Source organism: Somniosus microcephalus, chromosome 4, assembly GCF_052327205.1.
Source record: "Somniosus microcephalus isolate GS21.2 chromosome 4, FLI_Smic_1.0, whole genome shotgun sequence".
In the NCBI taxonomy this organism is placed as follows: Eukaryota; Metazoa; Chordata; class Chondrichthyes; order Squaliformes; family Somniosidae; genus Somniosus; species Somniosus microcephalus.
In genome coordinates, this window is record NC_140990.1 from 217,726,601 (window position 1) to 217,744,053 (window position 17,453).

The following is a 17,453-nucleotide window of genomic DNA, read 5'->3' on the forward strand; positions in this document are numbered from 1 at the left end:
GACGCTAATTAATGGCCCATCTGGCTGCACCCCGTGCTGACATTTAAAATTTTGGCCAACCTCCAGGTCGGCCTCTCTTGGTGGCCCTTGGCGTGGTCAGTGCCTGCCAGCATGCCGTCCGGCACTGCGTCTTGGTGCTGTGCTGCTGCCACGGCATCATGCCACCCTGGTTGGCTAGTGGAGTCTGTCAAACAGAAGGGGAGGGGCGCTGAAAAGCGTCAGCGCTACGCGGAGTGGCCGCGTAGCGCTCCGGCGCTACCACGCTTTGCGCCCCACGCACCACTCCGAGAGGAAGTGGCGTGCCCAGGATAACGCTCTGCTTCCTCGCCGGGGCGATAAGCCCAATTTAGCGGCCGGGGTGGTTCTCTTGCCCCGGGCGCTAAATGTGAGGCGCTAATTCAGTTACCGCCCCCAAACGTTCTCCAGACCCCAGGTTGATCACAAGAAATGCCATGGAAGATCTGCTTGTAATCAGAAAATTATCTGATTTCAATATAAATATTATAGTTTCAAGCCTTGAAATTACTTTTTTTATTTTAACTGTTTCTTTTATAGTTTCATACTTTTTTTGAATTTTATTTTATTTTGTATTTATCAAGGTAAAGGAATTCAGTGTTGGGAAATGGAACACTTCTACTTTGTGCACTGTAGATAGCACCAATGACTGCAGGGTTAAAGCTGCTGAAGAGAAAGCTCTCTCTGCTCTGTCCTAACAATATACCCTAACCCTAAGCATAAAAGATCTAAGTACACTGTATGAATTTTTGCAATTCACACATCAGCCATCCTTGTAGCCATTTCATACTATAAGCTTTCATCTATGAGGAATATTGTTGCCACTGCTCAACCTTGTTTTATGGGATCCTTACAGGCTGCTGAAGCAGGAACTTAGGAACGGGAGTAGGCCATTCAGCCCCTTGAGCCTGTTCCGCCATTCAATTAGATCATGGCGGATCTGTATCTTAACTCCATTTACCTGCCTTGGTTCCATAACCCTTAATATCCTTGCCTAACAAAAATCTATCAATCTCAGTTTTGAAATTTTCAATTGATCTAGCCTCAACAGCTTTTTTGGCAGCGAGAGTTCCAGATTTCTACTACCCTTTGTGTGTGAAGTGCTTCATGACCCAGAACGTTTAGCTCTAATTTTAAGGTAATGCCCCCTTGTTCTGGACTTCCCTACCAGAGGAAATAGTTTCTTTCTATCTACTCGATTGAATCCTTTAATCATCTTAAACACTTCAATTTGATCACTCCTTAATCTTCTATACTCGAGGGAATACAAGCCTAGTCTATGCAACATAGAAACATAGAAGATAGGAGCAGGAGTAGGCCATTCGGCCCCTCAAGCCTGCTCCGCCATTTAATGAGATCATGACTGATCATCCAAATTCAGTACCCTGTCCCTGCTTTCTCCCCATATCCCTTGATCCCTTTAGCCTTAAGAAATATATCTAACTCCTTCTTGAATATATTTAATGAATTGCCCTTAACTGCCTTTTGTGGTAGAGAATTCCACAGGTTCACCACTCTCTGGCTGAAGAAATTCCTCCTTATCTCAGTCCTAAATGGCTTACCCTTATCTTTAGACTGCAACCCCTGGTGGTTCTGGACTCCCCTGCTATTGGGAACATCCTTCCTGCATCTAGTCTGTCTAGTCCTGTTAGAATTTTATAAGTTTCAATGAGATCCACTCTCATTCTTCTAAACTCCAGCGAATATAAGCCCAATCGACCCAATCTCTCCTCATACGCCATTCCTGCCATCCCAGGTATCAGTCTGGTGAATCTTTGCTGCACTCTCTCCATGGCAAGAACATCCTTCCTCAGATAAGGTGATCAAAACTGCACACAATACTCAAGGTGTGGTCTCACCAAGGCCCTGTACAACTGCAGCAAGACATCCTTGCTCCTGTACTCGAATCCTCTCGCTATGAAGGCCAACATACCATTTGCCTTCTTAACCGCCTGCTGCACCTGCATGCTTACCTTCAGCGACTGGTGCACAAGGACACCCAGGTCTCATTGCACTTCCCCTTCTCCCAATCTATTGCCGTTCAGATAATAATCTGCCTTCCTGTTTTTGCCACCAAAGTGGATAACCTCGCATTTATCCACATTATAGTGCATCTGCCATGCATCTGCCCAATCACCCAACCTGTCCAAATCATCCTGGAGTTTCTCGGCATCCTCCTCACAGCACACACGCCCACCCAGCTTTGTGTCATTTGAAAACTTGCAGATATTACATCTAGTTCCCTCGTCTAGATCATTACTATATATTGTGAATAGCTGGTGTCCTAGCACCAATCCCTGCAGTACCCCACTAGTCACTGCCTGCCACTCGGAAAAACACCTGTTTATTCCAACTCTTTGCTTTCTGTCTGCCAACCAGTTCTCTATCCAAGTCAGTACCTTACCACCAATCCCATGTGCTTTAACTTTACATGCTAATCTCTTATGCGGGATCTTATCGAAAGCCTTCTGAAAGTCCAAATACACCACATCCACTGGTTCTCCCTTATCTATTCTACCAGTTACATCCTCAAAAAATTCCAGTAGATTAGTCAAGCATGATTTACCTTTTGTAAATCCATGTTGACTTTTTCCGATCCTGTCACTGTTGTCCAAGTGTTCTACTATTACATCTTTTATAGTGGACTCTAGCATTTTCCCCACTACCGATGTCAGGCTTACCAGTCTATAATTCCCTGTTTTCTCTCTACCACCTTTTTTAAATAGTGGGGTAACATTAGCTACCCTCCAATCCATGGGAACTGTGCCAGAGTCCATAGAATTTTGGAAGATGACCAACAATGCATCTACTATTTCTAGGGCCACTTCCTTAAGTACCCTAGGATGTAAATGATCAGGCCCTGGAGATTTATCGGCCTTCAATCCCATCAATTTCCCTAACACCATTTCCCTACAAATACTGATTTCATTCAGTTCCTCCCTCTCATTAGGCCCTATGTTCCTCGATACCTCTGGAAGGTTATTTGTGTCCTCTTTTGTGAAGACAGAACCAAAGTATGTATTTAATTGGTCTGCCATTTCTTTGTTCCCCATTATAAATTCCCCTGATTCTGACTGCAAGGGACCTACGCTTGACTTCACCAATCCTTTTCTCTTCACATATCTATAGAAGCTTTTGCAATCAGTTTTTATGTTCCTACCTGTCCTCATAATTTAACCCTTTTAGCCTGGTATCATTTTTGTAAATCTGTATTGCACCCCCTCCAAGGCCAATATATCCTTTCTGAGGTGCGGTGTCCAGAACTGAACGCAGTACCCCAGATGGGGTCTAACCAGAGCTTTATACATCTGTTACATTACTTCCACCCCTTTGTATTCCAGCTCCCTTGAGATGAAGGCCAATATTTCATTAGCCTTTTAAATTAGTTTTAGTACCTGTCCACTAATTTTTAGTGATTTGGAGGACACTGTGTTGCAAAACTGCATTTTGTGAATTTTAGCTGCAGGTTAATTGTCTTTCTTGGCAATATCACTTAACTTTGGAGCTGTAACTTATTCGTTCACATTTACCACACTTTCCCATTTCTGGTTTTTCCACATGTAACAAACTGGATAATTCTTTTATTAACACCTTTGCAAATTCTAGCCTAAACTTAATTTTTGTTGTTTTTACTTTTTGTTGCAATTTACAGGTGCTTTTGACTCTTTTTGGTCATTAGTCATTAAATTTAATAGAAATATCAATAGCTATTTTAATGGATCAGGAAATAAGTCATGTTCTCAACATTTTGCTGGCTTGTGACAGTGAAGGTTATTTGTTTTCTAGGTTGATTTATGCAGTAAAAAGCTGGATCGAGCAGAACAGCTCATAGGTGGGCTTGGTGGTGAGAAGACTCGCTGGAATAACACTGCCATAAATCTAGGTGTACAATACACTAACCTGACGGGTGACATCCTGATTTCTTCTGGAATTGTGGCATATCTAGGGGCCTTTACATCGACCTATAGACAGGTAACTTAAAAATAAAGCAGAGAACGTGGATTTGAATAAGCGTGGAGTTTTTCACCAATTTTTCTATGCAATGAATTCTTGTACTTTCTAACTCCAGTATTTTTTCTATAACATTCTTTTCAGCAAAATTGATATACCAGTGGTAACATTTAAAGCATATTTTGATTTTATTATTAGTCTTAGTGTAGATATTCTCTATTCATAGGAGTCCATGAACATTTGCTGGAGGGTTTAAAATGATGTAATCTTTCAAAATTCCCTTGACTCTGGAAAAGTCCCAGCGGATTGGAAAACCGCAAATGTAATGCCCTTATTCAAAAAAGGAGGGAGACAGAAAGCAGGAAACTATAGGCCAGTTAGCCTAACATCTGTCATTGGCAAAATGCTCGAATCCATTATTAAGGAAGTAATAGCAGGGCATTTAGAAAATCATAATACAATTAAACAGAGTCAGCATGGTTTTATGAAATGGAAATCGTGTTTGACAAATCTAATGGGCCAGAAATTTGGGTCGGGGCTTCCCGCGGGTGCAAGCCCCCGACCTGCACTTACCTTGCGTGCCGGCCGTTGAGCTGTGGGCCCGCGTGGAATTCTGATCCGGGGGCCTGGTCCAGCTGCCGGTGCGCAGTGCTTGCGTATCCCAGGGGTGCAGTTAGTTCGATGTGTCCCCTGGGACCACGTGGGCCATGGAGAGCCAATTGGAGCAGGAAATGCTCCATTCATAAGATTGACAGGAAGAGCTGTCAAAACTTATAAATACTATGGCCCCAAAATAGCACTAAATCTTCAAATACATTTTTTAAAAAGTCACATTTTTTAAATAATAAACTATAAATTACATGAAATAACTATTTTAAACAATAATTTAAATTTTTGAAAAAAATAATTTTTTTTCTAACGGGGCTAAAAATAAACTTACCTTGCTTTAAAGTATTTAAAAATAATAAACCTGTGGAAAAAATGTTTTAATTTTAAATAATTCACCACTTACCTTGTAAAAAGCAGGCCTTACGACTGCTTTTTACATGTCTAACTTCTGCAGACTTACCCTCCCGGGAAAACCTCTAAAAAAAACCTAGGTTTGATGCGCACGCGCAGCCTCTCCCGCACACACGTTCGACCTCTGAACCCCTTCGTTCAGGGGAACGGAAGTGCCAGTTTCCCGCGCATGCGCAGTGCATGCAGGAAACCGGCACTTCCATTGGGCTTACGGGTGAGTACCCCATGCGTACTCACCCGTGGAGACCCAAATTTCTGGGCCATTAGAGTTCTTTGAGGAGGTAACGAGCAGGGTGGATAAAGGGGAACCAGTAGATATAGTGTATTTGGATTTCCAAAAGGCATTTGACAAGGTGCCACATAAAAGGTTATTGCATAAGATAAGAGCTCATGGTGTTGGGGATAATATATTAGATTGGATAGAGGATTGTCTAACTAACAGAAAACAGTCAGGATAAATGGGTCATTTTCAGTATGGCAATCTGTAACTAGTGGGGTTCCACAGTGATCAGTGCTGGGGCCTCAACTATTTTCAATCTATATTAATGACTTGGATGAAGGAAGTGAGTGTACTGTAGCCAAATTTGCAGACGATGCAAAGATAGGTGGGAAAGCAAGTTGTGAGGAGGACAAAAAGAGTCTGCAAAGGGAGCGAGATAGGTTAAGTGAGTGGGCAATAATTTGGCAGATGAAGTGTAATGTGGGAAAATGTGAAGTTTTCCACTTTGGTAGGAAGAATAGAAAAGAAAAATATTATTCAAATAAAGATAGACTACAGAATGCGGTGGTACAGCGGGATTTGGGTGTCCTCATACATGAAACACAAAAAGTTAACATGCAGGCGCAGCAAGTAATTAGGAAGGCAAATAGAATGTTGGCCTTTATTTCAAGGGGGATACAGTATAAGAGTAGGGAAATCTTGCTACAACTGTACAGGGCGCTGGTAAGACCACACCTAGAGTATTGCGTACAGTTTTGGTCCCCTTATTTAAGGAGGGATATACTTGCATTGGAGGCAGTTCAGAGAAGGTTCTCTAGGTTGATTTCTGGGATGGAAGGGTTGTCTTTGGAGGAAAGGTTTAGCCTATACTCATTGGAGTTTAGAAGAATGAGAGGTGATCTTATTGAAACATATAAGATCCTGAGGAGGTTGGACAGGGTAGATGCTGAGGTGATGTTTCCTCTCGTGGGGGAAAAAGAGGGGTAGAGCTATAGTAATAAGGGATTCTATTGTAAGGGGAATAGATAGGCGTTTCTGCGGCCGCAAACGAGACTCCAGGATGGTGTATTGCCTCCCTGGTGCAAAGGTCAAGGATGTCTCAGAGCGGCTGCAGAACATCTTGGAAGGGGAGGGTGTACAGCCAGTTGTCGTGGTGCATATAGGTACCAACGATATACGTAAAAAACGGGATGAGGTCCTAAAAGCTAAATATAGGGAATTAGGAGGTAAATTAAAAAATAGGACCTCAAAGATAGTAATCTCAGGATTGCTACCAGTGCCACGTGCTAGTCAGAGTAGAAATAGAAGAATATTTCAGATGAATACGTGGCTAGAGGAATGGTGCCAGGGGGAGAGATTCAAATTCCTGGGACATTGGAACCGGTTCTGGGGGAGGTGGGACCAGTTCAAACCGGACGGTTTGCACCTGGGCAGGGCTGGGACCAATGTCCTAGGGGGAGTGTTTGCTAGTGCTCTGGGGGAGGGTTTAAACTAAAATGGCAGGGGGTTGGGAACCTGAGAAGGGGGACAGAGGAAAGGGAAACAAGGATAAAAGCAAAAGATAGGAAGGAGAAAAACAAAAGTGGCAGTCAGAGAAATCAATGGTTTAAATCAAACATGGCCACAGTAAATAATAATTCTAATAGGTCTAAGAGCATTAAAAAGCAAGCCTGAAGGCTTTGTGTCTTAATGCGAGGAGCATTCGTAAAAAGGTGGATGAATTAGCTGTGCAAATAGAGGTAAACGAATATGATTTGATTGGGATTACGGAAACATGGCTCCAGGGTGGTGAAGGCTGTGAACTCAATATCCAGTGGTATTCAATATTCAGGAAAGATAGGCAAAAAAGAAAAGGGAGGTGGGGTAGCATTCCTGGTTAAAGAAGGGATTAACACAATTGTAAGGAAGGATATTGGCTCTGATGATGTGGAATCTGTATGGGTAGAATTGAGAAATACCAAGGGGCAGAAAACGTTAGTGGGAGTGGTATATAGACCTCCAAACAGTAACGCGGAGGTTGGGGATGGCATTAAAAGGGAAATTAGAGAAGCGTGCAAAAAGGGCAAAGCAGTCATCATGGGTGACTTTAATCTACATATAGATTGGGCTAACCAAATTAGTAACAATACTGTGGAGGAGGAATTCCTGGAGTGTTTACGGGATGGTTTCCTGGACCAATCTGTCGAGGAACCAACCAGAGATCAGGCCATCTTAGACTGGGCATTATGTAATGAGAAAGGATTAATTAACAATCTTGTTGTATGAGGCCCCTTGGGCCGGAGCGATCATAATATGATCGAATTCTTCATTAAGATGGAGAATGAAGTAGTTGACTCAGAGACTAGGGTCCTGAATTTAAATAAAGGAAACTACGATGGTCTGAGGTGCGAATTGGGTAGGATTGATTGGGGAATGTCACTCAAAGTGTTAACGGTGGATAGGCAATGGCAAACATTCAAAGACTGCATGGATGAACTACAGAATTTGTTCATCCCAGTTTGGCATAAAAATAAAACAAAAAAGGTGACTCAACCGTGGCTAACGAGGGAAATTAGGGATAGCATAAGATCCAAGGAGAGAACATATAAATCGGACATAAAAAGCAGTAATCCAGAGGATTGGGAGCAGTTTCGGATTCAACAAAGGAGGACAAAGGGATTAATTAGGAAAGGGAAAATAGAATATGAGAGTAAGCTTGCGGGGAAAATAAAAACTGACCGTTAAAGCTTTTATAGATATGTGAAGAGAAAAAGACTGGTGAAGTCAAGCGTAGGTCCCTTGCAGTCAGAATCAGGGGAATTTATAATGGGGAACAAAGAAATGGCGAACCAATTAAATACATATTTTGGTTCTGTCTTCACAAAGGAGGACACAAATAACCTCCCGGAAATGTCGGGGAACATAGGGTCTGATGAAAGGGAGGAATTGAAAGAAATCAGTATTTGTAGGGAAATGGTGTTAGGGAAATTGATGGGATTGAAGGCCGATAAATCCCGAGGGCCTGACAATCTACATTCTAGGGTACTTAAGGAATGGCCCTAGAAATAGTAGATGCATTGCTGATCATCTTGCAACATTTGATGGAATCTGGAACAGTACCCATGGATTGGAGGGAGCTAATGTTACCCGACTATTCAAAAAAGGTGGTAGAGAGAAAATGGGGAATTACAGACCGGTAAGCCTGACATCGGTAGTGGGGAAAATGCTAGAGTCCATTATAAAAGATGTAATAGCAGAGCACTTGGAAAACAGTGACAGGATCGGACAAAGTCAACATGGATTTACAAAAGGTAAATCGTGCTTGACTAATCTACTGGAATTTTTTAAGGATATAACTAGTATATAAAATAGATAAAGGAGAACCAGTGGATGTGGTGTATTTGGACTTTCAGAAGGCTTTCGATAAGGTCCCGCATAAGAGATTAGCGTGTAAAGTTAAGGCACATGAGATTGGGGGCAAGGTATTGACTTGGATAGAGAACTGGTTGGCAGATAGAAAGCAAAGAGTTGGAATAAACGGGTCTTTTTCCGAGTGGCAGGCAGTGACTAGTGGGGTACCGCAGGGATCGGTCCTTGGACCCCAGCTATTCACAATATATGTTAATGATCTAGACAAGGGAACTAGATGTAATATCTCCAAATTTGCAGACGACACAAAGCTGGGTGGGCATGTGTGCTGTGAGGAGGATGCCGAGAAACTACAGGATGATTTGAACAGGTTGGATGATTGGGCAGAAGCATGGCAGATGCAATATAACGTGGATAAATGTGAGGTTATCCACTTTGGTGTCAAAAACAGGAAGGCAGATTCGTATCTGAATGGCAATAGATTGGGAGAAGGGGAAGTGCAATGAGACCTGGGTGTCCTTGTGCACCAGTCGCTGAAGGTAAACATGCAGGTGCAGCAGGCGGATAAGAAGGCAAATGGTATGTTGGCCTTCATAGCGAGAGGGTTTGAGTACAAGAACAAGGATGTCTTGCTGCAGTTGTACTTCTTCTTCTTAGGCAGTCCCTCGGAACTGAGGATGACTTGCTTCCACATTAAAAATGAGCTCGCAGGTGACTGATTAGTCCAATGCGGGACCTACAGTCTCTGTCAGAGGTGGGGCAGACGGTGGTTGAAGGGGCGGGTGGGTGGGGTGCTTGGTTTGACGTGCGCTCCTTGCGCTGCTTGCGCTTGGCTTCCGCTTGCTCCCGGCGAAGAGACTCGAGGTGTTCGGCGCCTTCCCAGATGCTTCTCCTCCACTTTGTGCGGTCTTGGGCCAGGGATTCCCAGGTGTCAGTGGGGATGTTGCACTTTTTCAAGGAGGCTTTGAGGGTGTCCTTGAAGCGTTTCCTCTGCCTAGCTGGGGCTCTCTTGCCGTGCCGGAGCTCTGAGTAGAGCGCTTGTTTTGGGAGTCTCGTATCAGGCATGCGGACAATGTGACCCATCCATCGGAGCTGATTGAGCGTGGTCAGCGCTTCGATGCTGGGGATGTTGGCCTGAGCACGAACACTGACGTTGGTGCGCCTATCCTGCCAATGGATTTGCAGGATCTTGCGGAGGCAGCGTTGGTGGTACCTCTCCAGTGCTTTGAGGTGCCTGCTGTACATGGCCCATGTCACTGAGGCATACAGCAGGGCAGGTATCACTGCTGCCCTGTAGGCCATGACCTTAGTGCCGAGTTTGAGGTCCTGGTCTTCAAACACTCTCTTCCTCAGGCGACCAAAGGCTGCACTGGCACACTGAAGGCGGTGTTGGACTTCGTCGTCGACATCTGCTCTTGTTGACAGTAGGCTCCCGAGGTATGGAAAGTGGTCCACGTTGTCCAAGGCCTTGTCGTGGATTTTGATAATCGGGGGGCAGCACTGTGTGGCGGGGGCAGGTTGGTAGAGGACCTTTGCCTTACGGATGTTTCGTGTAAGGCCCATGCTCTCGTATACTTCGGTGAAGGTGTTTACGATGGTTTGGAGTTCGGCCTCCGAGTGAGCGCAGACGCAAGCATCGCCTTGGTGAGACCACATCTTGAGTATTGTGTGCAGTTTTGGTCGTCTTATCTGAGGAAGGATATTCTTGCCAAGGAAAGAGTTCAGCGAAGATTCACCAGGCTGATACCTGGGATGGCAGGAATGACGTATGAGGAGAAATTGGGTTGATTGGGCTTGTACTCGCTGGAGTTTAGAAGAATGAGAGGGGATCTCATTGAAACTTATAAAATTCTGGCAGGACTGGACAGACGAGATGCAGGGAGGATGGTCCCGATGGTCGGGGAATCCAGAACCAGGGGTCACAGTCTAAGGATAAAGGGGTAGGCCTTTTAGGACAGAAATGAGGAGGAATTTCTTCACCCAGAGAGTGGTAAACCTGTGGAATTCTCTACCACAGAAGGCAGTAGCGGCCAATTCATTAAATATATTCAAGAAGGAGTTGGATATATTTCTTAAGGCTAAAGGGATCAAGGGGTATCTGTTACATCCGTGTAATAATAAGAAAAGGACTGCAGAGAACGGTACAACAGGTGTTTACTCAACGTGGTTCAAACTGCAACTGAAACAACAGATTACTACTCAGCGTTATATACAGGTGTGGTCACTGCCTGTACTACAGTATACATGAGCTGTAGAAAGTAGTTACCCCCTTAAAGGTACATACATTACAATTCCCCCCCTTTTAGATTAACAGTACCATAACACTCATTTAACAATTAAATATCAAACTAATTACAATTAACACTTTTAACATGCAACATTAGCTGAAAATAGTCTATTTATAAATTCAGCCTTTGGGGAGGCTTCCTGATCCTTTCTGGATAGTGCCTTTCCCGAGTGTCTTGCTCTTGGTGCGGAGGCGATTCTGGCCCCCTGTCGTCGGTTGGTTCATCAGCTTCCGATGCTACTGTTTCTGGGGTGGATGCTACCTGTACGTCGGGTTCATCACCAGGTACGTATGGGCGAGGCATGGGGTTGACTTGTTCCTGTGACTCTAGGATCTGGTCAGCATGGCGTCTCACGATGCTCTCCCCAACGTCCACTGTGTACATTAGTGGGCCCTGCCGTGTGCATATCGTTCCTGGCTGCCATTTTTCTGTTCGGTAGTCGCGGGCCAAGACTGGTTGCCCTACATTGAAGCTCCTTGTTGGCTTCTCATAGATGTGCTGGAATTGCTTACTTTCAACATTTCTTCGTATGCTTGGTCTGAGCAAATCCTGGCGAGATCTTAACCTTTGGTTAAAGAACCTCATGGCTGGGGCCTGGTTGGTGACTGCATGTGTCGCATTCCGGTAGGCGAACAGGAAATTGTCCACCTTGTGCTGCAGCGGAATGTTGTCATTGTACATAGCCTTTATTGCCTTCTTAAAGGTTTGTACGAACCTCTCAGCCAATCCATTTGTGGCTGGATGATACGGGGCGGATGTGTAATGCCTTACCCCATTCTTTTTCAAGAACCTCCGGAACTCTTCGGACACAAGCTGTGGTCCGTTGTCGGAGCAAATCTGTTCTGGCAAGCCATTCCTGGCAAAAATGGTCCGTAGGACTGCAATAGTTTTCTCCGTGGTGGTGGAGGACATTTTTATCACCTCAGGCCATTTCGAGTGCACGTCCACGGCTATTAAAAACATTGAGTCCATGAATGGACCAGCAAAATCAATATGCACCCGTTGCCATGGAGATGAGGGCCACTCCCATGGGTGTAGAGGGGCCTGTGGTGGTGCATTTTGGACTTTCTGGCATCCTGAGCAGCTCTTGGTCAGGTCCTCGATTTGTTTATCGATTCCCGGCCACCACACATAAGCCCTGGCTAGGCTTTTCATTTTTACCCCTCCCAGATGACCCTCATGAAGCTCATTGAGCACTCTCTCCCTTAACTTGGGTGGAATTACCACTCGGGATCCACACATCAAGTTCCCCCGGCACACTGACAGCTGTTCTCTCCTTGTCGAGAATGCTGGCAACAGTGAGTCGCCATGTGCTGGCCATCCCTTCACCGTCAAATCATATACCCGAGGCAGTGTCGGGTCATTTCGGGTTTCCTTTTCAATACAAGCGTTAGTTACCGGTAGGTATTCAACTATAGTCGAATGGAATATTTTGACAGGATCCACTGCTGGTGCTTCCTCCGCAGTAGGCAGTGGCAGGCGTGATAGCATGGAAATGCTGATGGGCTGTTTCATGCCCTTATATTCAATCTCATAGTGGTGCGCCCCTAGAAAAAGTGACCATCTTTGTAGTCGTTGCGCAGTCATCACCGGAACGCCCTTCTTCGGATTAAAAATGGAGACAAGAGGCTGGTGATCAGTCAGCAAGGTGAATTTCTGCCCGTGCAGATAGTGATTGAACTTTTTCACTCCCCACACTTGGCTGAGTGCCTCCCTGTCAATCTGGGCGTAGTTACGCTCGGCTGAGGTTAGTGATCGTGACGCAAAGGCTATTGGCCTCTCTGAGCTGTCCGAGAATTTGTGCAACAGCACCGCTCCAATGCCGTAGGGTGACGCATCACAAGCCAACCGAATTGGTAATGCTGGGTTGTAATGGGCCAATACCTCTTTCGATGTGATTAGTGTTTTGCTCTTCTGGAAAGCTCGTCTACATTCGTCATTCCACTTCCATGGCACCCGAGTTTGCAGTAGGGTGTTCAGTGGGTGTAGTATTGTAGACAAATTTGGCAAAAACTTATGGTAGTAGTTTACCAGCCCGAGGAACACCCTCAGTTGTGACACATTTTCCGGTGCTGGAGCCTTGACTGCTGCCTCAGTCTTCTCTGGGGACTTATGTAACCCCTCTTTATCAATAACGTGGCCACAATACGAGATCTGTTTTCTAAAAAACTCGCATTTGGGGCGGTTTGCTCGGAGCCCATATTCCTGCAATCTAGTGAGCACCTGCTCCAGGTTGGCAAGGTGATCACTGTCATTTTCACCCGTGACCAGGATGTCGTCCAAATAACACTGGGTCCCTGGGATCCCTTGCAGGACTTGTTCCATTGCCCTCTGCCAAATAGCCGGAGCTGATGCTACCCCGAATACCAGCTGGTTGTATTGGTAGAGACCTTTATGGGTGTTGATTTTGAGGTATTTTTTTGATGCTTCTTCTACCTCCATTTGCAGATACGCCTGGGCCAGATCAATCTTAGTGAAGCGTTTCCCTCCAGATAGCGAGGTGGAAATATCTTCAATCCGCGGAAGTGGATATTGTACGGTGTGAAGGACCGGGTTCACTGTTACCTTAAAGTCCCCACAGATGCGAACCTTCCTTGGTTCCCCAGGTGTGCTGCTCAACGACTTTTTCATCACAGGGACGATGGGTGTAGCCCACTCGCTCCAGTCTACCTTGGACAGTACTCCTGAACGTTCCAAACTCTCCAGCTCTGCTTCGACGGCTGGGCGGATCGCATAAGGTACCGGTCTGGCCTTAAAAAATTTTGGGCTTGCGTTTTCTTCAATTTTAATCATCGCTGTCATGCCTTTAAGTGTTCCGAGTCCTTGCTAGAACACTTCTTTTGCGTCAGTTAGGATCTTTGACAGTTGCCCAGGTGTGACGCCATCATCCTTTTTGTCAGCCACAGTCAGTGCCTGTATGGAATGCCAATCCAGTTGTATTTTCTGGATCCATTCACGTCCCAGTAATGGTGGTCCTCCATTTGCAATACATACAGGTCTAGTTTTGGTGTTTCCTTACCGTTATATATAACGGTCACCCTTATTTTTCCTTTGGGGTAGACTTTTTGCCCCGTGTACGTCTTCAAAATAATTTTTGTGTCTCTCAAGGGTATGTGTGAGAATAGCCGCTCGTAGTCACGTCGGTTTATGACTGTTAGTGCTGATCCTGTGTCCAATTCCATCTTTACCTGGACTCCTGCTATCTTGAGAGTGACCCAAATGGTTCGGTGATCCTCCATTGTGATCACATTATGTAGTTTCAGACAACTCAGTTCCCTGCTTTCGGAGTCGTTATCACTCTTTTGTTCATCTGAACTATTCTCCGTTATCTTATGTACCTTCTTGTACTTCCCTTTGGTCGGTTTCTTATTGCTGGTTTTCTTTCCCGACCTGCAGACTCGTGCTATGTGTCCTACTTTTCCACACTGTCTGCACACTTTGTCTTTGAACCAGCAATCATTCTGGTCATGTGTTGTTCTGCCGCAGTGATAGCACTTCACTGTTCCATATGACATTTCGTTTGTGCCATATTCTTGCGGTCTCTGTTGTATCTCTGCAGCGCCCCGTGCTGCTGCTTCATATGATACCGTAATGCTGAAAGCCTTTTCCAGCGTAAGGTCCTTTTCAGATAAAAGCCGTTTCTGGGTTCCTTCACTTTGAAGCCCACACACAAACATGTCCCTTAAGGTATCTGCTAGTCCCGTTCCAAACTGGCAGTGTTTCGATAGCTTACGCAGTTCCGTTAAATACTCAGCATTACTTTCATCTTTATGCTGTTTCCTTTTGTGAAACTTAAATCTTTCTGCTATCAGCAGCGGTGTGGGGTTTAAGTGGTCCTGTAGGATTGACACTATGTTTTCAAAATCCTTTTCTACTGGCTTCTCTGGGGTTACTAGGTTTCGTAGTAAGCCATACGTTTTTGCACCCATGGAATTCAACAATACCAGCGCTTTCTTGTCATCTGGCACTTCATTCGCCTTGCAGTATACTTCTATGCGTTCGACATATGTCGTCAAATCTTCGACTTCATTGTTGAACGCTGTGATACTGCCACTCTTCGGCATTTTTGCGTGTGGTTAGACTGGCTTAAAATGGCGTCTCCCGCGCTTTCCTTTCTTCCCCGCTGCGGCTTAAAATGGCGTCTCCTGCGCTGCTGCCAACGCCGCTCTCGGCGGTCCTCGTGGCAAATGGCGACACCCTGTGGGTTTCGTGCGCTGCTCCTGCGCTGCTGCCAACGCCGCTCTCTGCGGTCCTCGTGGCAATGGCAGCGCCTCGCGTTTTCCTGCGCGCCTCTCTCCCCCGTTGATGCTGCTCGGCCCTTGAACACCGGCTGCGCTCTGCTCTCTCTCTCTCCCCCGTCGACGCTGCTCGGCCTTTTTCTGTGCCGCTCAGTTGGGCTCTAGCCCATCGCTGTCCGGGAAGGGTCTGCACAGTACCTGTTGCCAGCCCGTTTCACTGGACCACTGTGACTGGAAAGCCAAGCCTGGCTCTCGACAGCCTCCCCTGCGATGCTCAAATCTCCGCTGGATGACTGGGCGGTTGCCCGTAGTCGACGCCCGTGCTTCTGGACTCGACCTTCTTCCACTGTTCTCCAGGAGCGAATCCCTGGGAGGTGATGCAGAGTTGCAGGTAGGTTCGAACTTGCTCGTCGCCACTGTTACGTCCGTGTAATAATAAGAAAAGGACTGCAGAGAACGGTACAACAGGTGTTTATTCAACGTGGTTCAAACTGCAACTGAAACAACAGATTACTACTCAGCGTTATATACAGGTGTGGTCACTGCCGGTACTACAGTATACATGAGCTGTAGAAAGTAGTTCCCCCCTTAAAGGTACATACATTACAGTATCGGAGAAAGCAGTGACCGGGTACTGAACTTGGATGATCAGCCATGATCGCATTGAATGGCAGAGCAGGCTAGAGGGGCCAAATGGCTTACTCCTGCTCCTATCTTCTATGTTTCTATGTAATCTAGAACGAGGGGGCATAGTCTCAGAATAAGGGGTCACGCATTTAAGACGGAGATGAGGAGGAATTTCTTCTCTCAGAGGGACGTGAATCTTTGGAATTCTTTACCCCAGAGAGCTGTGGAAGCTGAGCCATTGAATATATTCAAGGATGAGATAGACAAATTTTTGAGCAACAGGGGAGTCACGGTTTATGGGGGGGCGGGTCGGGGGTCGGGGGGTTGGCGGGTGGGCAGGAAAGTGGAGTTTTGGCCAAAATCGGATCAGCCACGATCTCATTAAATGGCGGAGCTGGCTCGAGGGGCCGAATGGCCTGCTCTTGCTCCTATTTCTTATGTTCTTATGTAATTTAGATGTCCATGCAATTTCCCTGTGTTTATGCCACCGATGCACTCAGTCATCTATCCACCCATATAAAAGGGGATTCCTTGGCTGATAGAATGTGCTGTTTATGAAGTACATTTAAAATACCTTACAGTAAGATTCCTAATAGCATTTAAAGCTATTTATAAACCTTTAAAAAAAAATGTTTCTTTCCTGTTTCAAGTTACTCAGTCAGGAAGCTTTGTGTCAAGTGTTTTGGCACTACCATTTTTTTGCACATCCACAATGTTACGATGGATTCTGTGCTGAATTACTGCACATTTGGGGCAGATTTAGGGCATACGATGGCTGCAGCCTCAAAACTGCCACTGAAAAACTGCACCAAGATTATCCTCCCAAAAAAATCACCAGTCGGGTCCTTTGCTGCTAGTTTCACTCAGTTCTGCTCAAAGTACTACTTTGTATTGGGTACATGAATTTCCAAATGTATATCCCTGTATTCTTATGTTATGAAGAGGAGGTGGATTAGGACATAGGCAAGGATAGAATGGAGGCTCTTAGCATGAGGCATCATAGAAAGCATCTGCTCCCTACATGCACATACCCACTCACCAGGGTCTACACAGTAAGAAGGACTTATTTAGACTTTTCTGACTTCATTTCAGAAGACTGCACATCCCTCTGGAGGCAGTTGGGAAATATGTTAACTTCTAACTGATGACTTGCAGCCCACTTCGCCCAAAAGAACAGCATTGTCTGTACCTGTCAAGGTCACCACTGCTTTGAATTTTTTTTGTGACTGGCACCTTCCAGGTAGTATCTGTGCCCTTTGCCGTATTAGTCAGGCATCTGTTCACAACTGCAAGAAGAGGGTCACTGATGCTTTATTCAGGAGGACTATGCAATTTAAGAGAGAGATAGCTATCCAGCTCTAAGGACTGGCAGAGTTGCTACAGGTGCAAAGAGCAAAAGATAAAACATATATGCCACTTAAGGCCCCATATGACAACCCCCTTAATTTTTTTGAATAGGAAAGACTTTCATTCTATTAATGTCCAGCTAGTGTGCGATGCCAATAACTTTATCCTGCACATGTGCCAGATTCCAGGAAGTTGCCATGATGCTTTCATCATGTGATAATTCACCATACCAGCACTCATGATTCAAAGACATGATGGGTGATTGGTTATCGTCTGCTGTCATGGGTTATGAATCCGGTAAAGCTTCTGCAGAGGGGGACAACAGATATAATGGGGGTAATTGTAACCTACCACGATGGGCAGGAGCAGGTTAAAATTTCAAAATTGTGAAACCCGATC

The 17,453-nt window shown here is 45.4% G+C and overlaps 1 protein-coding gene across 2 annotated transcripts in view; it reads left to right on the plus strand.

Annotated features, from left to right (window-relative positions):
* dnah7 (dynein, axonemal, heavy chain 7) overlaps nt 1–17,453 on the plus strand; it is an 816,199-nt gene that overhangs the window by 529,892 nt on the left and 268,854 nt on the right. For both annotated transcript variants that reach the window (XM_085985836.1, XM_085985837.1), the window contains exon 45: nt 3,802–3,987. In XM_085985836.1, the coding sequence (XP_085841962.1) occupies nt 3,802–3,987 (186 nt within the window). The remainder of the gene's footprint in view (nt 1–3,801; nt 3,988–17,453) is intronic.